This window comes from Elgaria multicarinata, chromosome 12, assembly GCF_023053635.1.
Source record: "Elgaria multicarinata webbii isolate HBS135686 ecotype San Diego chromosome 12, rElgMul1.1.pri, whole genome shotgun sequence".
Lineage (NCBI taxonomy): Eukaryota > Metazoa > Chordata > Lepidosauria > Squamata > Anguidae > Elgaria > Elgaria multicarinata.
This window is the reverse complement of record NC_086182.1, coordinates 18,024,558-18,048,341: the sequence shown is the minus strand read 5'-3', so window position 1 is coordinate 18,048,341 and position 23,784 is coordinate 18,024,558. Positions and strand designations below refer to the sequence as shown.

General features: G+C 41.9%; 1 protein-coding gene and 1 non-coding gene across 2 annotated transcripts in view; one reads left to right on the top strand and one right to left on the bottom strand.

The window, feature by feature from the left end:
- UNC5D (unc-5 netrin receptor D) overlaps positions 1 to 10,329 on the top strand; it is a gene marked incomplete at its 5' end in the record, with an annotated part of 211,935 nt that extends 201,606 nt beyond the window's left edge. The window contains 2 exons of the mRNA XM_063139491.1: positions 3,078 to 3,256; positions 9,800 to 10,329. Of these exons, the coding sequence (XP_062995561.1) occupies positions 3,078 to 3,256; positions 9,800 to 10,001 (381 nt within the window). The remainder of the gene's footprint in view (positions 1 to 3,077; positions 3,257 to 9,799) is intronic.
- A 12,704-nt stretch (positions 10,330 to 23,033) lies between these two features.
- LOC134407704 (U6 spliceosomal RNA) lies at positions 23,034 to 23,139 on the bottom strand. The gene has a single exon (XR_010026056.1). It is a non-coding gene; the product is annotated as a U6 spliceosomal RNA (small nuclear RNA).
- Positions 23,140 to 23,784: the final 645 nt, after the last annotated feature.

Sequence of the window (23,784 nt, the reverse complement as noted above, 5' to 3'; positions counted from 1 at the left end):
AGTAATGCATAAGACCATAGGAAACTACCTTATAATAGTTCAGCCTAATTGTCCATCAAGCCCAATATTCTGGCAATAACCCTTGGGGGTCTCCAGAAAAGGTCAGTGTCACATGATCCTTAAACAAGAGAACCTAGGTTAGTTGGGAAGGCTAGGAGAACCCATAATAAACCCTCTGCTCCTCTCTTGAGTAATAGGCAGTAGAAAGAGATGAGCCAGGAAATGAGAACCAGGAAGCAGAGGGCCAGGCTGGTAGTCAGGACTGATGAACGATCAGGATCAGAGAAGGCAAAGCAGATGGCAGTGCTAGAAAACAATCTTAAAGAGTAGAACTAGAAGGGCCGTTCTGCCATGCCCAGCAATGCCTGGACGTGGGGAGACATTTGCGGGCGGGCTAAGGAAGAGGCGTGCCTTGTTCTGATTGGGCATATACAGGTGGTGTCACCAGGATGGGAGGGGTTAGATGAGTGCCTATATAAATGGCCCTTACCCCTCCCAAGTCCTTGTTTGCTTGGCTCCCTTCCTCACTCCCTGTAGGCAGTGTGAGTCCTCTGGTCACCATTTGGGATTTTTTTCTCATGTACTAAATTTTGCATGAGTTTTTCCACCTACTCCACACTGTTAGACAGCCTGGGAGAACAAAATAGGTTGATTTGGCAATTCCTTGTTAATTTAGTCGCATTTGTTTTGGCAGGTAGGAACGGGCATCCAGAGGGATTTTAGAATGGGGAGCATTCGCAGGTACTGTTGCGGTGACGGGTAATTCCTGAGGGCTCCCAGTGTCGAGCGCTGCAGCTGGACTGGGAGATAAGGATTACCTCTGAGGCCAACCTTTCTCTCCCACCTTGATCTTTGTGACCTGGGTTGGGGGTGACACCAGAAGGTCTCCCTATGGCTAAAGGGGCAGCCAGTGGGAGGACAAATTGTACAGCGCCAGCCCACTGGCCAGGAATGGCTCGCCCTACATAGAAGGTCTGTAAACAGGCCAGGTTGGATGCCTATAGGATCCCCTCCTTGCAGATCTTTAATAAATGTGGCCCTATTTAAACCCAATGCTCTGGTGTTGTCTCTTTATTTCTGACCTCTGTCTTGCAAACAGAAGTCGCACCAGAACTCAGGTAGACTTTGTTGCTCAAGCAAGGCTCAGCTGGAACTAGAGATATATATGGAATTTGTTTCAGTTATGTTTTGATCAGGATATCCCCAGTTTGCACCTTCTGGACTGAACGTGGTCTTAGATACAATCTGTGGTCAAAGTCCGTACATTTCCGAGCTTGCAAAGTGATTCATGGGCCCAAACAAATTGTCTTTGACAGCATGCATACATTTGGAAAATGTGCATGGAAAAAATGTATACTTTTGAAAAAATGAGCATAAATGTGCTTTAATAAAAGGGAGAAGAATATGTACATTTCAAAGGTGTACAGAACCGATGCGTGCATTTGGAAAGGTATACACAGATATACACATGGATATTCACATGGATATGCAGATGACACCACTTTGATGGCTGAACACGAGAAGGAGCTGAGGAGCCTTATGACAAAGGTGAAAGAAGAAAGTGCAAAAGTTGGGTTGCAGTTAAACCTCAAAAAAACCAAGATTATGGCAACCAGCTTGATTGATAACTGGCAAATAGAAGGAGAAAACGTGGAGGCAGTGACAGACTTTGTATTTCTGGGCGCAAAGATTACTGCAGACGCTGACTGCAGCCAGGAAATCAGAAGACGTTTACTTCTTGGGAGGAGAGCAATGACAAATCTTGATAAAATAGTTAAGAACAGAGACACCACACTGACAACAAAGGTCCGCATAGTTAAAGCAATGGTATTCCCCATAGTAACCTATGGCTGCGAGAGCTGGACCATAAGGAAAGCTGAGCGAAGGAAGAGAGATGCTTTTGAACTGTGGTGTTGGAGGAAAATTCTGAGAGTGCCTTGGACTGCCAGAAGATCAAACCAGTCCGTACTCCAGGAAATAAAGCCAGACTGCTCACTTGAGGGAATGGTATTAAAGGCAAAACTGAAGTACTTTGGCCACATAATGAGAAGACAGGATACCCTGGAGAAGAGGCTGATGCTAGGGAAAGTGGAAGGCAAAAGGAAGAGGGGCCGACCAAGGGCAAGATGGATGGATGGTATTCTGGAGGTGACAGACTTGAACTTGGGGGAGCTAGGGGTGGCGACAGCCAACAGAAAGCTCTGGTGTGGGCTGGTCCATGAAGTCACGAAGAGTTGGAAGCGACTGAACGAATAAACAACACAACAACATTCATGTAAAAAGGGAGGGGGGAAATACAGCAAACAATCTCATATGGTCTCGAGTCATAACAACCTTCAAGATGGAATTGGGAGAAACTTCCCAAGCTTGCGTTTTGCAGATTCACACATTGCTAGCTGGCACTAGAAGCCTTTTATACTCCTTCCTGCCCAGAACAATCCAATGATTTGCCTGCGTGGGCGGAGTCAGTCCTGAAGGTAATTTAGTGAGAACTAGCTGAGAAGTAGTTTACTGGTTCACCATAGTGTGTGTGAGTGAGGGGGTGTGTATGTGGAATGAGCTATGACGAAGCTTTCCAGAGATTAATTAGACAAACTCTGAAGCCAAAGTTCTGCATTTGGTGAGCGAACTTCCTATATTGCCCTAGAAACTGGTAGGGTGAGATTCCAATCTTCTTTATATCTCCTTCAGTGGTGTTTGCTTAGCTCTATGTGACTGGTAACTTGTGTCTGGGGCCTGGGCTAACCAATATTTTAGGCTACATTAATAGTGCAGTCAAAACGGCAAGTTAATTTAGAACTCTTGGTGTGGGGAGTGAAGTAATATCCCCCCTCCACAAGAATTCTCCAAGATGAGCTGTTATTAGTGACCCCTTACTGAATTGAACTGAGGGCAGTTCACCATCAGTAGTTCTGATTCTATGCAAATGGTTACAGTGTGTGCAAATTTTGCACAAGCACAACATTTGGTGTTACATATAGAAACCCAGCATCCTGGGTATTTTCTCTTCCTTCTCCTCCTCCCCCTTCCTCCTCCATTCTTTATTTAATTCATGAATATATTTTTTTTCCATGCAGAATGAAAGAGAAACCATCACTTTCTTTCCACATGATGACAGCCACTTCCCTGCTCAGACAGGCCCACAAGCCTTCAAGATACCATACTCTATCAGGCAGAGGATATGTGCAACTTTCGACACACCCAGCGCCAAAGGCAAAGACTGGCAGATGTTAGCACAGAAAAACAGCATCAACAGGTATCCCAAAGCCATTTTGAAAGGCAATGGGTTAACATTTATAATGGTCACAATGTGCCTTGGAGAAACAGACATTATTATATTTACACTTCTGCCAGCAATGCAAACATCCTTCAATATCCCAAAGGGTGCAGCATTTACAATCCTTCAGAAAACAATAGTGTTCATTTTTAATGTCTTTTCTCAATTGAAGCCCAACGTGCTTTGAGATATGCCAGATGCTCAAGGTACCATCTTTTGTGGATGCACAATTGGCATCCACTAGGAACCAGGTCAACTGACATTATTCTGGTAATGTGGCATGCTCAAGCCCCAGGAGGTGTGCATGGCAAGGAGAGCAGCAACCAGGAGCAGGAAGTCCTGGTGGTCACCCTGATGAGGTGCTGACCTTGGCAGCTGCCCAATGAAACTGATCCCGACCATGATGAATATGACCACCTCAGCAAGTATATCTCTGCAGGTTTCTGAGAGGAGGTTGTTTGCCCCATTCATTTTGTTACATGGCTGTTCTGCAGCTATTCTTATGTTGTATGATAGGGTTGGAATTAAAAGCAGTTGCCTCTATGCATGGTGGTTTGGAAGGGTGTTGAAAGTACAGTCCACTCCCAGATAAGAGCTTCCATCCATATGTATATCCTTCTCACCCTTGAGAAAGATGAAGAAGATGGTTACTGGCCAATGCTGGCCCTTCTCTTTGATGGGAATGGGGTGTATGACATCAGTTTCCCACTGTGCTTCTGGGGCTAAGAGTGGGTCTCCCAGAAGTGCTTAAATTTGCCACTTTCCTCTGCCACAAAGGTATGTTCTGGACCTAGGGCAGGGTGGAAAGCCTATGGTCCTCCAAATGTTTTTGTGTACAACTCCATCAGCTCTTGAAGGCATAGAAATTGATGTAAGTTTTAGGCCTAGAGAGCCACAGGTTGTCCAGTGCTAGTCTTGAGGAAGGGAAAAATGGAGGCAGCTCACAGGATCAAGGTGAGCACAGGCTTCAAGGAACGCTGTGCTTGCCTCAGTCTTGGCCACAAGCTGTCAAGCTGGGTTGCTTGATTTTTAGCAGGCTGATCCCCGTCCTTTTTCAGTGGTCCCTCATTTTGACTCCATTTCTGCAGCACCAACCACCTGTGTTTGCCATTAGAGGGAGTGGTGTCTTTTCAGAAGGCAACATCTATCAGCAGAGATGGGATTGTTAAACAAGTGGGTACAGAACTTACCTTGGTGTTCTGAATCAAAAACTTAAAACAGACCTCCTCCTCCTCCTCCTCTTCTTCTTCTTCGAAAACCCCATTAGCAAACAAGCCAAAGCCTGTACCTTTTAAAATAGTGAGTATCCCTCTCAGCTCCTAATCTGGGCATTTGTTAGACTTGTTTGGAATAATGAGCAGTCCCTTCTGGAACTAAAGCATGTGTGTTTTCTGTTGGCTACACTAATTGCACATGGAAAAAAAGAAACAAGGCACCAGAGGCAAATTGGAGCTGGATGTTTTCTGAATGTTTGGAATGACTATTCAACCCACAATCTGTTTGCATTGCTTTGGAACCAAGACGTGTGTTTTTGCGAACTAGTGAGTGCAGGTGGCTGAGATGGCTGACTGTATTTTTTCTTGAGTTTTTAAATTGTTGTTATTGAGTTCCTTGTGTTTCCTTGCTAGGGACATTGTAAGAATATCTATTATTAATGAAAAGACTGACAAGGGACATATTGGCTTGCATTTTTGGTGGAAGGGTTGCACACAGAGGCAGTATATTGAGGTTCTCCGTCATGATCATAAACAACAAGGTGCAACAAAGAAACCACCAGAATTATTATTATTGATACAGCACCATCAATGTACATGGTCACTGTGATCATGTCTTTCATATGAAAGCATTGAGGATCATTCTTTGCAGTGTTTGTGCATGCATGCTCGCACACACACACACACACACACACACACACACACACACACATAGAATTGCTTATTCAGGCTCTTCAGACAGTAAAAAGCTAGTCTTTACTTTCCATATTTGCTTTGTGGCGGGGGGAGGGCAATGGTCATGCTAGTGTAGGTGGGAAAACAAGATAGAAACAAGAATCCTAAAGTATTTCATCTCTCATTCCCTAAGAAATGCCAGAATCTGCAGTTCCACCATCAGCAATGCCCAGAAAATCCCAGTTTGCCTTTATTGTTGAGAAAAGTGCATACACCTCTTTGTATAGTAGCTGACCAGAGGTTATGCAGTAAGTAACTGAAGAGAGCATCTGAAGCCTAAATTTTAAACATCATCATCATCATTATTATTATTATTATTATTATTCACTGCCCAGATAGTTTTCTTCCTGTTTTTCTCCACTTAGACATTCTTTAACAATCACAGCAAATATAAGAATAGAAAATAGCATTATGCATCCTTTCCTGGCGAACGGAACAGCAAGGGCAGAATCAGCACTATGAGTGGGGAATATTTCTTGTCTAGGAGCTGCATGACAAGTCTTCAGTAAAAGGATGAGTATGGCACTGCTGCTACCTAGGCTTCTGCAAATGGAAGGGCATCATCATTTCGGGGATAGGACCATGATCCAACAGGTGATTCCTCTGGCACCTGGGCCCTCCATGCTGTTCCAGTCAGTTTCCCAATCAGTGAAAGTCACCTCCCCCCTTCCACTTACAAGATTGACCCATCTGTAGAACTCCAGAGGCAACTTCATCTTCCTCCTCCTCATATACACTTGAGGCTGGTGGCTCCAATTTTGGATGGGCTGTGAACCCTATCTCCAAAACAGGTACAGAACGTTGGATAGCTCCTTTAGAGTTCTAGCTGGTTCTCACTGAAACCCAGAATGGATTCACAGCCTCCACTGAAATCAGAGCTACCAGCCTCCACAGATAATATACTACTACTACCACAAATCATCATCATCAACTGCATATAATAATTATAACAAGCTCCATCATAGCCCTTTAAAACACATACATGATTTCAGTAATCCTTACAACCACCCAGTATAGTAGGCTGCTACTATCTTCTTCCTCTTTATTTCACACGGGAGAAGTTAGACATGATATCCTGCCTGCAGGCCACAAAGGAGCTTCAAGAAATGAGATGTTTTGCCCCAATAATCATATAGCTTAAGCTTTAAAAGCATATTACAGCAGGGGGAAAAATATGCAGCAGTACACTGACTTTTTTTTTAAAAAAAAGTTTTAATCTAAAAGTAAAAACAATAATTATTATTTAGAGTTGAAAATTTCTGTGAGAGAAAGTTGTAGGGGATGGTCATTTCCAGTGCTGCATCTGTGCTTTGAGTAATATTTACTTATTGAGTGGTTCAACCCCTCAGTCAGGGAGCTGAGAGATGACATTTTGCCAGGAATTATATGGTAAAGGTTATGTTGACTTCCACAATAGGTTGTGGTCCTCCTGGCTTTAGCAGGTAAACTACCTTTATGTGTAAGGTCTACCTTTATCTGTAAACAGAGAGAGAAGGCCAGTTCACATGCTACAAGAACTGATGAAACAAAGGTGCAAATTAATTAATCTCCTTCCACTTTGTGTTGCTGCTTGTATCAAGTGAGCAGGATAATTTCTCCAGGATAGGTTGGTGCTTTTTTATCTTTCAAGATCCTAAAGATCATTTCAGAAGGCAAGCTACTTGATCTCCAGAACCCATACTGGTACTGGGTACCTGTGAGTTCTGGTAGAAAGCAACACAGATCAAAGTACCCCATATATCTGGACTACAGCGATTTTGGAACAAGACCTCCAGACACAGAGCTGATTCACACATGCATGTTCACTGATTCACATATGAATGTACATCTAGACATCTCTCTATTGGACCTGAACATGTGAACTCCCTCCATTGTAATGCATTTCATTTGTGATGATGCAAGAGAATGCAGGACACAGTGTCCTGTGATGAGTGTTTCACATAGCCAGTGTGATATCAGACAAAGGACCTGTGAACTCTCCCATGGCTCTATCTGGAAGTTCTCTGAACTGCTGTTCCACAGAGATTTCAGCAACAATTTAACTCCAGAAAACCCTACATGCATGTATTATGTATAATGAGCTGTATGTAAATATGATTATGCATATGCATGCTTGTTCAATAGCCTTACTCAGATGATTATCCCCAGAGGAAATAACGCAAGTCAATTTGTCAAGAGGCACAGTCTCTTAATGGCGCAGTCTGAGAATAATGTGCATTCAAAAGCCAGTTTGTTCCACCAGAACCTTTGCAAATAAATGTCCTGAGCATTTCCATAAATCATGTGTGCACAGTTTAGCACAATAAAAAAATGGCTGATGAAGAATGGCAACTATGAAAACAGCATCAATGCCAAAAGCACACCACACGCATGTAGGAAAACAAATCTTGTTACTTTTTTCTCACCTTGCATACAAATTTGCAGTATTTCCTTAAGGAATAGTAATTCGTTGAGAAAATATGAATGTCATTTTAGAAGCTTTTGCTATTCAAGCTAGGGTCCGTATGCATGTGGAATGACCTGCTAGACCAGACCAAAGGCCTATCTAGTCCAGCATTCTATTCTCACAATGGTGAAGTTGTGAGTTGCTCACAAAAAGGACATGAGTGCAGTAGAACTCATCCTCTTATGTCCCCCAGCAACTGGTATTCAAAGCCATACTACCTCTGATAGTGGACGTAATATGCAGCCATCATGACCTAGCTGTCTTGTTTATCCAGCCCTTCAAAGTCAAAATGTGATAAACTCTTGGTCCAAAGGTTGTCTTTCCATAATGCACCTCTGTTCCCTTTTACCTGTGTGCCATTGTTTCCTAGCAAATGCTTCAGAATAAGGTTACTCTCATGGTATGCGCACCCTGCCGGTAATGATATGCAAAATGACCTCTCTCCACTTGCATCAGTAACTGAGGACATAGCTAGACCTAAGGTTTATCCCTGGATCGTCCAGGGGTCAAACCTGTTCATCTAGGTGACACACAGGGATCCAGTGCTCAGGCAGGGGCGAACCCTGGATGATTCCAGGATAAACTTTATGTCTAGCTGTGGCCTGAGAGAGTTTTGCAAGCACTCAAAAAACCTGGAAGGGTTTTGTGAACGTTCAACAGGAATGCTCAGGGGGGAAAAACAGAACCCCCCCCAAAAAACAACAACAACAAAAAGCCTGATGGTTTTCAACAGGCCTTGCCAATCTCCCAATTCACCCACCCTACTTACAATCAAAACATCCCTTGGGAAAATAGGATGGTAACACATTTCCATGATTCCTTCAGGAAAATGATATTGCTGAGCATGCTCAGAAGTGTCATTTCCCCTAGGAGTGCGTCAGCCATAGCTGTCTATAACTCTCCCCATTGCTGGTTGACCTCTCCATGCAGAAGGTTGCTTGCAAAGTGTGTCTGTGTGTGGAGGGGGTGGGGTGGGGTGGAGTGAGAACTGGAAATTGGCAGCGACAAGAACCGAAACACCTTTTGAGCTGGATCAGGATTCAAACGGCTGTGGGCCCAATTTGAAATGGGTACCCAAATGGCTGTAGACCCAACTTGAAATGGAGCACTGTTTTTTTAGTGGGGTTGTGGTCTCCTTTTTGAGTCCTTCACCACCACTGGACATCATCAGCAACACTGCCTATGAGGTGTGCAGTTATCCTCCTGAATATCAGACTACATCTCTTGACATAGGACTTTGCTAGATGAGGGGTTATCCCGGGCTTATACCCAGGATTGCCTCTGTGCATCCAGATGACGCACAGGGGATCCCGGGCTCAGGCAGGGATCAAGCCTCCCTGACCCCAGGATAACAGGCACCACTTTGGGCCTGGAGCCACACCCATCAAGGGCAGGGGGGGAGATCGAGGACAGGGGGGAGATCGGGGATGGGGGAGATCAAGGGCAGGGTGGGGAGATTGGGGACAAGGGGGTATTGGGGATGGGGGGAGTGGGGCAATCTTTTTTTTTAAAAAGAAAAAACTTACCTGAGCGCATGAGCGTTCATGCGCATCTACTTCTTTTTTAAAAAAACAAAAATGGCGGGCACGACGGAGCTTTTTTTTAGCTTGTTGCGCCTCGCATGTAGCCTAGGGTGAGATCCCACGATATTTGCATTGTGGGCTCTCCTCTCGTCAGTGCCAGATCTTCAGGTAGGTCTAGCAAAGGAAGGCAGGTGGTTACCAGGAGGAGGGCCTTCTCTGCTGTGGCACCCCAGCTGTGGAATGAGCTCCCTAAGAGGTTCGCTTGGCACCTACATTATATGCTTTTAGACGCCAGGTGAAGACCTTTTTATTCTCCCAGCATTTTAACAGTCTATAAATAAATTTTAACTTGGTGTTTTAAATTTGTAGTTTTACATTGCTGCTGTTTTTATCTGGTTGAGCTTTTATATTGTATTTTATAGTATGGTTTTATACTGTTGTTTTATACTTTGAATGTTTTTAAGTTTTGTGAACCGCCCAGAGAACTCCGGCTATTGGGCGGTATAGAAATGTAATTAATAAATAAATAATAACAAATAACTAGTGTTGACAACCAAACATCAGTTTGCTTGAACTAACCACCTTTGCCTCTCTCTTTGTTTAGGAATTTGTCTTACTTTGCTACCCAGCACAGCCCATCTGCTGTCATTTTGGACTTATGGGAAGCGAGGCATCAGCATGATGGTGACTTAGACTCTCTAGCCTGTGCTTTGGAAGAGATAGGAAGGACACAGCCCAAACTCTCTCTTACAGAAACTCAGATCGAGGAGTCCAACTTCAGCTACAGTAGACAAAACGGACTTTAGTCATCACTTTCCTTTAAAAGAACTGAAAGCCGGCTTGGACTTTGTACTTGACAGAATTCCCGTCAAAAGGAAGGAAACCATGTGCTACAATTTCACCACACACATCCCTCCCGTATTTCATACAACGGCTCACTCCCTCATGCCATCAAACCAGTTTCCGTTTGGAGGAACAGAAGAAGCTGGTCAACCGCAAGGAAACATATGCCTCTCTGCACAAATGTTGCTGTGAGAAGGGTGGGGAAATCATCTCCCTGCATGGAAGGTTAAATTTGATACTTGGGTACTGAATGTAAGCACAGTACTCAAGGCACAAAACGTGTAAGAATAAATGCTACCACAATCAAGAGAGGAAAAGAGGAAAATGACTTACATTTTCTAAAACCTAGACATTTCTGTGCATTAGATTGTTGACTTGGTTCTTCTCTATTTGTTTTGTGATGTATGTGTTTTAGTTTGGGCTCTCACTGAGGATATGGCCATGTGGGGCGCACAGTTAAGAGGGAACTGGGGCCAGAGATACCACTGTGGGTGGGGGACAGAAAACAATGTATTGATAAACTTTGGTAGCTCCCCAAGTTGGGGGGAAACAGAGCTGAGCTTAACTTTTTCAGAAGATGTATATTTCTTTTTCTGACCCTGTCCCCTAGAAAAGAAGGGCACCTTGCAGAATTTACTCCAAATATTCTCCACCATTTTTTTTATGGTGAGTGCCAAGAATGCCCCAGAATGATGCTACACCTGCAGCATTATGGGGAATGCAAAATTGTGGCCAGGATGCCACTACAGGAATGTTTAGGGTGGAGTGGGGGAACATATTGAAATAAAGAAGTTGTGCTACTGCCAGTACTAATAGTGAATCCCCACCCTTGCAAAACTGTTGTAAACCTCCCATATGCCATCACTGTAATGGTCCCTTTAATTTATCTGTTTAAACAAATAGGAGGGAGAATGGCAAGAGACCATTTGCACACAGCTTTAAGGGGGGGAACTACAGGTGATGGAGTTGAATTTAAAGATAATAGTTGGATGCAATAACATCTTACTAATTGCAGAAACACATGTGACATGGCAGATCTATGATAGTTGCTGCATTTTTTCCACTTTAAAAACACTTCTAAGGAATCTGCAGGTTTTCTGTTTGTTTGTTTGGTTTGGTTTTATTGAAAAGGTTCTGCTGATATTCAGCTCTTTGCCCTGTACCATTTCCCTGATCAAAATCACCCCCACCAAAGGTGCTATTAGACCTCAGGGAACACACACAGAACACACACACACACACCTCTGTCATCCCTGTATTTAGGGGAAATACATGAGAGAGATATTTAGATCAAGTCAAACCGTGATTGTGGTGCTGAATAGGGGATCCCACCTTTTTCTTTTTTTAAAGAAAAATCTAAATCTTTAGCCTCCTTATCGTAACAGGTACATGACAGGAAAGTGCAACATGGTCCTTGCAATGGTGGGAATTGGTGGAACTCATGGATTTGGCCGGGACAGATGGGTGAGAATTTTGTTTGGTTAGCTTTTGGTTAAGTATTTAACAAAAAACATACAACGTGCTAGCAATCAAGGGATTTGTCTATCCCTAGTTCTGGATCTCCTGTGTCACATCTGTTCAGTCCTCAGAAACCCATTCTTTCGGTGGAAGCAACAAAATGGCTGCATTTAGCTGTGATTATTTCTGGTTTGGTTCCAGGATCCCCAGAAGGACTTCCCCTTCCTGTGGCCCCACCTCCTTTCTCCTAACCACCAAGGTCCATCTAGAAAATGTCTTATCTCAGTCCCTACCATTGCATGGGCCAAACTAGACATGATGTTAAAGGCATCTTCACATTTAATATGAAGATAGATGCAACATTCCTCTCCATGCAAACAACAGCGTTGGAGCTTTTCCTCCAACTGCAGCAGGGGAGGAGAGGTTTATACATCCCCCTGTCCTCTGCTGTGATCCAAGTAGCTATCATATCCCCCTGGGCAGGTGCTATTTGCTATTGTTTTTTTAAAAAAAAAACCCAAAATGGTGGATGGTAATTGCAAATGTCTGCTGTTGGTGAAGTCCATGCTTCAGGGCATGACCACATCACCATACCAGCACCTTTTCCTAGGGAAATTATACATGTTTGTAATATACCATCTACTATAGGCCATAGCTCTATGACAGATAATCCAGAGAGAAGATTAGGGCAAGTATCATTGGTGCTCCTGATTCACAGGAGCAGAATATACACACCCCATTCCCTCCCCCCCGAAATGTCTCACAAACATCTTTTTTTAATTCCTCCAGTGCCAAAAGCAGTGGCTAGGGGTCAACATACAATATCAAAAAGGGAATCTGTGATCTCTCTAATGTTCTCTTAAATACAAAATTCGGGTGTAGAGGGATTTGGTGTAAGAACCCCATCAGGTCACACTACACTACATAATATATTAATTCAACTAGGTGGGTTAGGGAAAGTGTTCTAATGGGGTGGGCTTAATCATCCAGCAAGAAAAAAAAAAGGCCTATATGTTTTATTGTTGACCAATCTCAAGCCATCAGTCTGGTTCCCATACCCATAAGCTATGCTGCAATCCTATATACCTGTGAATAAATCCCACTGAACTTGATCTAACTTACTTCGAAAGAGATATGTATGAGATTATGATACAACATCAGGAACAAATTAGCACAAAATATTCTCTGCCTCCCTTTCCATCTCTCTCAAATCTTGACCTAAACTCTTTAAATAATAATAATAACAACAACAACAACAACTAAACTTTTCTAGACATCATTAATCAAAATTGCTCAATCTGCTTTCTGCAGTTTAGATGAGAATAGTCAATTTAATTGTGCACAATATGCTGGTTTCCATGGTGCACTATGGTGCATTTTTAGCTGAAACTGACCCAGGTTTAACCTCAGAGATTCTATGTTTGGAAACATTCCTTTCACTTAAATCCATGTTTCTACACAATTTTCACAAAGCCAAGAAAATCTGTAGTGGATGCAGCTCTATACACTATTCTCAAAAATATGCTTGGGACATACAAGGAAAAATAAATAAATGAATACTGAAACACAAATAACCAGTATGGAAACTTATCTAATAACTAAAGCACTAGTGAGGATGTATGTACCACCTGCTTCAGGTATGGTACCATGGACAGCAACACACACAAATATACAGACACACGCAGACTGTGCTTTCCCCCATCATTTGTGGATTATTCACTCTGATATTGACTGTTTAAGGTGCTCTCTAGTATGTGTTTTTCCCAAATGCAGACTACTAATTAAGCAAACAGAAGAAGCCTGTTAAAAGAGGCTGCCAATTATCACCTCTGATTTAACCATCTTTTAGCCCAATTTTACAACCATCAAATTCTCTTAAACTGCAAAACGTTATGTGTTCCAAAACTTCCTTTCAGAGAGAGAGAAAGAGAGATGATTCCATATAAATTTCTCAAATCCCTCTCTTTTAAAGGAGATATTGGTTCTAATAATTTATGGTTCTTATAGCTTCCCCTAGAACTTCTTAAAATACTTATTATAGGTGAAATACCAGAAAAGCTAGAAGCTACTAGGAGATATATATCTTTTAAGCATGGAAGTGTTTTTCTACCTTTAATGTCAACCCTTTTTTCTCTTAACAAAAAATCAAAATCAAATAATGACCAATGAAAATGTTGCAGGATTAAAATCAGGCTTCTTGCACCAGTAAGTGAATTTTACCAAGTAGCCCTGATTTCCATTCAGTTTATACAAGTTTAATCTACATGAGTAAACCTGCAAAAACAACATCGTTGAAATCTGTAAATTAACTTTACGATGCTCCAGTCTGGCAAAACCGCAATACACATCATTTTGGTGGTAGAACAGTGTGACTTTTATAGTTCAAGTATTAGAATGAGTCTGAAGAATGAGGAAAGGGTGGGGGTATGAAGACAGGAGAATTGGAAACTAAGGGGAAGTACATGTGTATGCATTTATTAACCATACGCTTGCCCATTTGGCTATAAACTGGGTGGGGTTAACTTTTTGAGATTAAAGGCGCATTCTAGGGAGGGGAGTGAGTCCTGCCACCCCCCCTGCCCACCACCTTGCTGTGCTCCATTGCTTTAAGTCATTTTTCTCCCTGCTAGATGATCTGGGATAAACTGGAAGTAAATATTGATCCTCTTTGCCATGCACTCAATTTAGCCTAAGGACATGTCTACACCATGCGGGATCCCCTGTGCATCCCCAAATGATACACAGGGGATCCCAGGGGCAGGCAGGGACAACCCCTCTATTTTCCTGTGATAACTGCTTCCCCAGTTATCCCAATTTTCCCCGCGGTCCCGGGACCATCCTGAGTACTGCAGCAGGTGTGCCATGCAATCAATTTATTGAAAGCAACCCAATACAGGTTTTAGCCAATTACTACTCCTGAGGCCTGAAATGGGCACAGAGCCGTGAGGGGTGGCTCCATGCCCATGCATTGGGGGCAGCAATTTTGCCATCCCCAGGATGGTGGTGGTGGGCACTTTTTAACCTTTTTTCGGGTGGATTGGGGCCACACACAGCTCCTGTTCTGTAAAAAAGAAGAAGTAGAGTGTTGCAATGTCTCTCTTTCCTTCTGGGATGTCACACTGATGCATCTAGATGCTGGGGGAGAATCGCAGAAGCAGGTAAGTCTGTGATCCTCCCCCTCCCTCCATCTATACCCTTAGGAGTAGACGTGCCTGAAATCAGGAGTGGGCAACTTGTGGCCTTCCATATGTGTTGGCCTTCAGTGTCTAACAGCCTCTGCCACCACAGCCAATGGTGAGGAATCATGTGGGTTGTAGACCAAAACATATGGAGGGTCATAAGCTGTTGCCCATTGGTCTAAATAGTTAATCTCCACTTCCTTCTTCATGGCCAAATGTACAAGTGCATGTTTAATGAACACACACAGACAGAGAGAGCTTGGCCATACAAATATCTATCTATCTATCTATCTATCTATCTATCTATCTATCTATCTATCTATATCTCAATACAATCCTATCCATGTCTGCTCAGAAATAAGTCCTACTAAGTTCAATGGGACTCGCTTCCAGGTAAGTGTGTCTAGGATTGCAGCCTTAATTCAAGAAAACTTAATCCACAGTGAGTATGTTTAGGATTACAGTTTTAGAAGAATATGAGTTGAGTTAATTGAAATCAAAAATCTGATCTCTTTTTGAACTTTATAATCCACTTTTCTGTGCATAACAGTTCACAGCAGATTTTTTTTTAAAAAAAATCTCAAGTGAGAATCCTAAAATACAACTAGAATCACAGAGCAAAAAAGATCATTGCTAAAATAGTATGCAAACCATGGCAAATATAAACTTACTTTCTTTCCTCTTTTAGATCAGAAGCACAATTCAAAATAGATATTTCAGATTAGCAGACAAGCTCCCAAATCTCATTGCGACTCCCAGGCCTAACACTTAAAAGTATTTATCTGTTGTGCCAGACAATATTAGTTCTCAGCACCATTATGTCTTGAATTAGGGGAGAATGCTGCATCTGCTGGTACATTTACTGAACAGGTGGTGTAAACATCTTACTTTAACACCACGAAGGTGTGTGTTTGTGTGTGTGTGTATGTGTATAAATTTTCCGATGAAAGCAAGTTGCAGATTTATTCCAGTTTCATCATACCTATTATTACCCAAACCATTGATGCTAAGTCAGAATTAATTTACTTTTGCTTTCTACTGAAGAGGAGGGGGGAAATTACTTCATCATATCCTTTAGAGGATACTATGAACCAACTGATGATAAAATAAAGAATATAATTTGGATTTGCTGATATAACCACTGAAAAGGAAAATGGAATAGCTTGTGATTTAAGGATGGGTGATTGTCCCCTCCCCTCCCCAAGGCAAAAATCAAAACCACTTATCTAGTGAAGGGGAATGCAGGGCTGGTAATGGCTGCAGGCCCTCCCAGTAATGCATGGAATGCCATATTTTTATTTTTTATTTTCACTGGAGGCTGGGTATTTAAGTATACTTCCCAAGATTTATGGTGGGAGCTGATACAGCATTTGCTGCAGGGCTTCCTCCTTGTCAGGAAAAGGTGGACAAGGCATCATTTAATCCATGCAATCATGGGATTTGTAGTCAGATCCCTAGCAGGAAAAGAATGTGCTCCATGTGTCAATAACACCTTTCCTCTTCTCAGTATCATCGTTTTACTTTGGGGTAGAGGGAAGAGGAGACGGCAATGGTTAAAGGTGCTTCAGAGGTGTGAATAGTATTGGTGGTGGCCTGCTCACCATAGGCTGTCAAGCACCCCTTCTTTGATTTGCAATACCATCCTGATTGTGATTGGATCTCCCAATGTCTATTGAACAAATCTTAGTGGGGTCCGCAAGAACAGGGGAAGCAGAGTGCTTTGCCCTTGCTGCTGTTTCTCCAATCACAACCATACCTCCAAGCTGTTATTACCCCCACTGTGTGGGGAACAGGGTAGTGGCTTGTTCCAAATTTCCATTACAAACGTGCATTCAATTAGAAAGAAAGAAAAATGAAAAATGAATTGAATTAGCCCCACTTGTTTCATTTGTCTTTGCCTAAACCTTCAACTGCCTTGATCACTCTAATAATAAAGAAAAATATATATGCTTAAGTGGAAATGTTACCCAGTTCAGGCACACACATGTCTTTCATTCAGTTATGTAGTATTATTTATTTATTTATTTATTTATTGCACTTATATACTGCTCCCATAGCCAGGGCTCTCTGGGCGGTTTACAGAAATTCTTATATTGAGATAAAAACGAGTATACAAAATTTAAAATTCTAAAACACAGAACATACACACATTAAGCATTAAAAACCGTTAAAAAAACTACACATGTGGGTGATTAAGATTACAAACAGTCCTAAATTCACCCTACTTTTATTCCAGATTAATTAAACTAAAAAATGATCCTCCTTATCAGTATAGATACGACCTTCCCTGTATCATTCTCCAAATCATCTTTGAAAATTTGTCTTTTGAATAAGCATCATGCTTAGGACCATGGTAATCAACTCCAAAAGAAAGGGAATATTGGGGAAACTTAATTGTTCTCCCCCATTTCTTCTTCTAACAAACAAAACATCTGTACATTTCTTCCAAATATCTCATATGTATTAGAATTCCATTGTCCACACATGGTGTATGGACAATGTCATTCTGTGTTTGGACAATGTATTATAATTGCATTGTCCAAACTTTTGTGTTTCTTGTGATTTTTATTTATTTATTTATTTCAGTGGTAGTGGGGGTTGGAATGGGGAAGAATTGTGTTGTTTCAAAATGTTTCTAAAGCTGCTTTTCAAAATCTCTGAGTCATGTTGATCCACTTGGGTTAGAGCTTTTTCATAAGGAACTGTACATGAGCCTACGTGTTCTGATAAGATAAAATCATCCATGCCTTGTGGTCTCGGCAAACCAAGACATGATATATCACTTGTGAAACTTTAACTCAGGGGTGGTGTAAATAGAACAATCATCTCTGCCTGATCCTAGAGACTAGTGTAGTGCTCTAAAACAAAGCTTTATACTTGCTTACGATAGTGTTGTGGGGTTTCCTTCTTAGAAGCTACCTAGTTTGTGCACTCAGTGTGATGATGACAGATGATATGCCATCTAAACAAAAGTGCAGGACAACAATTCCATCATGCTGAGGCTGAGATTACAGTTGTGAGAATTTACTATTAAAAAAAATGAGCCATCTTCCAACAATCCATCTCCTGGTAATAGACCTCTCATGTGATATTATTATTTTAATTCCTGCCTTTCCTTCCCCCTATCCCCCTATAAACTGTCCTTCCGAACATTTTATATAGCCATTCTTTTTCACTTCACCATTTAACACATGTTTCTGTATAGTTTAGATGGGGTAAGGTTCAGAATTTGAGCCTTCTCTTAGGCCATAGCTAGACCTAAGGTTTATCCCTGGATCGTCCAGGGGTCAAACCTATTCATCTAGGTGACACACAGGGGATCCAGTGCTCAGGCAGGGGCAAACCTTGGATGATCCTAGGATAAACCTTAGGTCCAGCTGTGGCCCCCATCTATGGAGACGTAACCCTTGACAAACACAATCTATCCCAGTTTACATTTTTAATCACAATGCCTGAAAACTCTTCATGTCCATGCAAACCAAGTACAGTCGTACATTTTGTATGATCCTATTGCCACCATTCGAAGATAATGTCAAGTCTCCTTTGAAGTAAAATGTGTCTAGATGCAAATGGTATACCACACCATGATGTACCATTGGGTATTAGTCTTGTTGACTGTATGAAATGTCTGTGTTCAGATGGACAATTCTCTTAATGTTGATTTCTCTCAGTTTCTCCCCCACTCCCCTTCCCCAACCTTAGGCTTATTTCTTCCCAAACTTTGTGAACTTTTAAAAAAAAAACATTTTCATGAAAATTGATAAATATTTTCTGCACATTCCTAATAATTCATTCATTTTAATGTGATTTTGCCTAATATACACATTTTTGCAAGCACTTTTCCTAATATAATACATTTTAAACAGTATTTCCATAAATATACTGTTCCGTAATATAGGCCTTTCTTTACAAATGTTTCGATTGGAGAACCCCATTGGAAAAATTGGAGAACTGCAAATTTCAAAAGATAACTGAAGTTTCAATTCGTGTATTGCTTCAAAAGTATGAAATTAGGTATGTACACATTAAAATATGAACTGAACATATGCCAGTGAATTACCAATTGTTGGTGGACAACAGTGGGAGAAGGATGTTCCCTTCTTGTCTTGCTTTGAAGGTTTCCTAGGAGCATTTGTCTGGTCACTTTTGAGGAAAGAAGACATTGGAATAGATCTGCCCCCTCCAATCTGGTGCCCCCCATATTTTGAACTGTGACTGATGGTAGTTGTAGTCCAAAACATCTGGAATGCACCAAGTTGAGGAAAGCTGGACTAGACAGCCCCTTGGATCTGATACATCAGGGCTATGCTCTTACCTACCTAGAAACTGGCATACATAGTCTAGTGCAGCAGGAATGGGTTCGCCACTCTGGTTCCTAGCCCAGCACATACCTTTGGGGTTGCCATGTAAAGCCAGTTATGTGTTATGATGGGAGATGGATCTGCTCTTGCCTAGCAGGCAAAGGAATGTGTTACATCAGGGTAACATGCTGGCATTCTTATAGTAAGGGAGGTGACAGCAGAACATCTTCAAAATCTGATGGTTGTGTGCTATCTCCAGTATTCAAGGAAATAAGCCTGTGTGCACCATGGGTAGGAGGGTGCTGTTGCACGGTGTCTTGCTTGTTCATCCCTGGCCGATGGCTGCTTGGCCACTGTGTGAACAGAGTGCTGGGCTGGATGGACCCTTGGCCTGATCCAGCATGGCGCTTCTTATGTTCCAAATCTCCATAAGCATGGAATGGCATAAATTGACTTTTTTATACTCAGCTGCCAGAAGAAGAAGAAATAGGGCCTATTAAGGCATGACTAGGAGAAGAGTGGTTAGTGGAACTTTTTGTGAACCGCCCAGAGAGCTTCGGCTATTGGGCAGTATAAAAATGTAATAAATAAATTTATTTATTTATTTATTTATTTATTTATTACATTTTTATACCGCCCAATAGCCGAAGCTCTCTGGGCGGTTCACAAAAATTAAAACCACAGTAAAACACCCAACAGTTTAAAACTCATCACACGACTGGGAACTGTGTGGCACAATGTGGTTTATTTACCCCTCCCCATGTTGTGGTTAGTCCCCTGGACTCCCATCACCATTTATCCTAGCGGCCTTTGTGCTGGGAAAATGTGCACATTGGCTGCTCCATCCATCACTATGTGACAGGGACCAAAGCGTCTGGCTGCAATGCCCAGAGCATCCCCAGAAGTGGTGGACACTCTAATTGGCCGACTCTATGGTCACTGTGTTTTCATGTGGAACAGCCATTTTAAACCACAGGGAGCCCAACAGATGACATACTTAATCCCACGGCAGGGATGGTGGTTACCTGGGGGTGATTAATTAGCTGTTGTTGTCAGGTTTTTCTCCCCACATACAACACGTCAGACCACCGTGGTTTGTTTCCCAATGCTAATCAGGTGACTTATTATTATGTGTGAGTAGGGCCATAGACTAAAGAAGAACAACAAAATGGGGTTCACACAGAGACCATCAGTGAAATTACTTCTTCAAATGCGTGTTTTGTAAGGTAAAATGTGTGAACCAAACATGGGAACGTTTTGCTTAGCAGCTATTCAAGGTGACTGTTGAACTCTTTTAAGATTCAGAGGCTGCAATTTACTCCCTCTCTTGATTCACCCATTCTGTGCACAGATTATCCCCTTCAATAATAATCATAATTAAGTCTGGGATGTCACTCAGATGTTTGGCTCAAATGCATGGCTATTTCTTTTACCTCACTTCACCATACGTTAAGAGTCATAGAGTTACGCAGTTCCCTGCTTCATGAGCAAGAAGCTCTCTAATTCCTTCCATCCCATTTTTGTTGGATTTTAGTACTGGGCCTGAAGGAGATGAAGATTAGGAGCACCAATGCTTTCTTCATCTAAATGAAGCTCGCAGAACCAAGTAATACTAAGAAAGACATTTTTGCCCAAGAATGCCAGCAAGGCACCACTGATGTAAATACATTTGGAGTCCTATCCACCATCTCTCTCTCCCTGAAATACATTTGCATGGGGAGGATAATTACCGTAATTCAAATTTCCTTCCAAACAAAATCTAAATAATATTCTGACTGCCCCATCCCCATATCCTGTTGATAGATAATGTTGCTGCTTTCTTTCTTTCATTCATTCATTCATTCATTCATTCTTTTTCATTTTTAGCATCCTTCAAATGTATTTGACTTTTGGAACCAAAAAACAAAACAAAACACGGGGGGTGAAAGAGTCCTTCAACTTCAGAAAATTAATTTCTCAAATTTTGACAAAGTTTGGCAGTGTGTGATTTTTGTTTCCCTTCAAGAAAACGAACATGCAGGAGTTGGATGTCTCCAAAAGATAAGCAAAGCATATGGCCTTGGCTTCATACCACACTTTCTGTGCCTTGTATTATCAATGTAAATTCTGAATGTTGTACAGTAAACACTCTTTGGAAAAGTGGCAGGAGCTTCTTTTTTCAGAACATGTACATATTGTATAAATAGGTAATATACATCATATATGTATCTATGTATATGTATCTATATATGTATGTGTGTATATAAATATATATACACACACACATATATATAGTGATGCCAAACATGCTATCTTATATGGAGAAAAAGGAAATTATAGAGAATTTGGATGTTTTATGTAGAGTTTGCATAAAATGGTATGGCTCCAGAAGCCTTTGAAAATGTACAGAATTACTGCAGATCAGCTATTTATGAATAAAAATCCTTTTATTGACAGATCACAAATGGTACACTCATTTCTGATCTCAGTTCTCCAGATTTGTAATGGGCACTGTTCATACAATGAACAGGTGATTCAACGAACTACAGATGCATTGTCTTTACTGCACTGGATTTTTACAACGCTTTCCCTCCATGCAATTATTCCAAGAACTGACTGAACCCAGCACAAAAGTTAATAAGTTCTCCAGAATACTGAAATACCCTTATGCATTATCTGCAACCCCTATCCAAAGGGTATCAAAAAGAGGAGATACCCTCGTGGGAACTGTTGCCATGGTTTCTCCACCTATCCAGCTCTGTATCACCGGAGGGCAAATTCACATAACTGGTTCAGTCCATGTCTACTGCAGTTGTCATTTAGCCTATGTTCTACCACTGTTGCCACTTAGCCTAGCTGTTTCTTCAGCAGAACAATCTCCTATACATCAGTGATTAGGATGTTGATTCATTAAAACGTATGCCTCTTTCAGTGGACAGAGGACTATGCATTCCTATGTGCTGATGAACTAAATATAGCTTTCGGTGCACTCCTACATATCCAACTGTAGGTTAACAGTAGCATAACAAATGAAAAGTGAGCAGGACGTAAGGCAGCACATTGGTAACATGCACACACTAAATTTGCAGCTAGAAAGCAGCACAGAAAGACTGAAAACCACTGTGCCAGGGGCTGATGGATATCCCTGGAAGTTGGCATCTATAGCTAATATCAATGTTTTCCGCAACCAAGATCCTCCAATAGCTGTGATCCATGGATATTCCTGGGAGCCTATATTCAGGTTTGGTCTACTTATAAGGCATGGCTAGATGAGGGATGATCTCGTGATTTTATGATTGTGAGATTGTCCCCCTCGTCTACATGCAGTGCGTGACATCGCACCCACCATTTTGGATTTTTTTTAAAAGGAAAAGGAGTGCACGAGCACTCGAACAAGACGTAAGATTTTTTTATATAAAAACGACAACTCGCCCTCCCCCACCCAACCCCCGATGGGCACAAAGCTCCTGAGGAACTCCGTGCCCTGTGCTGGTTACTGGCTCCTCGCTGTTACTTGCAGTGATGGCGGGCCACATATTCCACGGTCTCGGGATCATCCCGAGGCCACAGAAAAATCTGAATTAATGGGTAGGGCAATATCCCGGGCCAAGGGAGGGATCGTCCCTCCCTGCTCCCATGATGCCCTGTGTGTCATGTGGATGCACAGGGATGATCCCAGGATGATCACCGGCATATCGCCCCATCTAGCCATGCCCATAGTCTAAACCAAGTGTGACCAATTTGTGGTCCCCCAGACATTGTGGCCTACATTTCCCATCATGTTTTGTTTATTTATTTATTTGAATTATTTGTATGCCCCTCCTCAGCCAAAAAGGCTTCCAAGAGCAGCTTACATATAATCAGTTAATCAAGACAGACCCAGCCTGCAGGCTTGCAATCTAAAGAGAGATGACACACAAGGGGGGGGGGGGAACAGGAAGGGAAGAAGGGAAATTAATTCTTTCCACAGGAATGGTGGAATGGCCCTGCTTCCCCACTCTCTTCTCCCTCCACAAAGTCTGCTGGAATAGCTTCTGCTGGCATCAGTTGAGAAAGGAGGAGACTTAATGAAGGAGGTAAAAATATGGAATGCTTCAGGAATTTGTATATCAACCTTGCGTAGGAGCCATGCTAACCTTCTCTGTATTGTTCCAATTTTAGTATACGTCCCACCAAAGTTAAACATGTTTCCCTCTAATCTGGTCAGCGTTTAATTTCCTTTTGATCAGCAATTTGCAAAGACAGGTTCTTACGCAAACTCATTTATTTGATGGCTATTCTGTTGCATGGCTTCTGCCTTTGTCAGAGCTTCTTGATCCTGTCAGATTCCAGTCAAACCAGATTTGTGGGTTGCCAAAGGGAGACAAAGCCACAAATCGATCAAATTAACAGTTTATCTATTATACAGGTGATAAATGGAAAGAAAGAAATGCAAAGAAAGCTCACAGTCCCTTCAGCTGATCAAAGCAGGCCTTGGTCACAGCTGGCTGTGTACTGGAGATCTCACAGTACACAAGATGTCACCCAATGGACGAACAGAATTCTCCAGGATGGTAGTGAGACCAAAGAGCAAAAACAGTATCTCCTAAATTTCACCATCATAAAAAAATCCCCCCATCTCTTTTGCTTCTCATAGGAAAGAAGAGCAACATGCTTATATCAAGGGATGAGATCACTTTGCATGGGCCAAACAGCTGTGGATGTATTTACTTGGTCCCATTTAACTTGTGTGAGAAACCCGTTAAAAAGCTGTCCGTTATACAAAGTGGGCTTACTTTAGTTATTTAAAATCTGCTCACTATGTTAAGCTAAGCAGGTCTCTATGCATT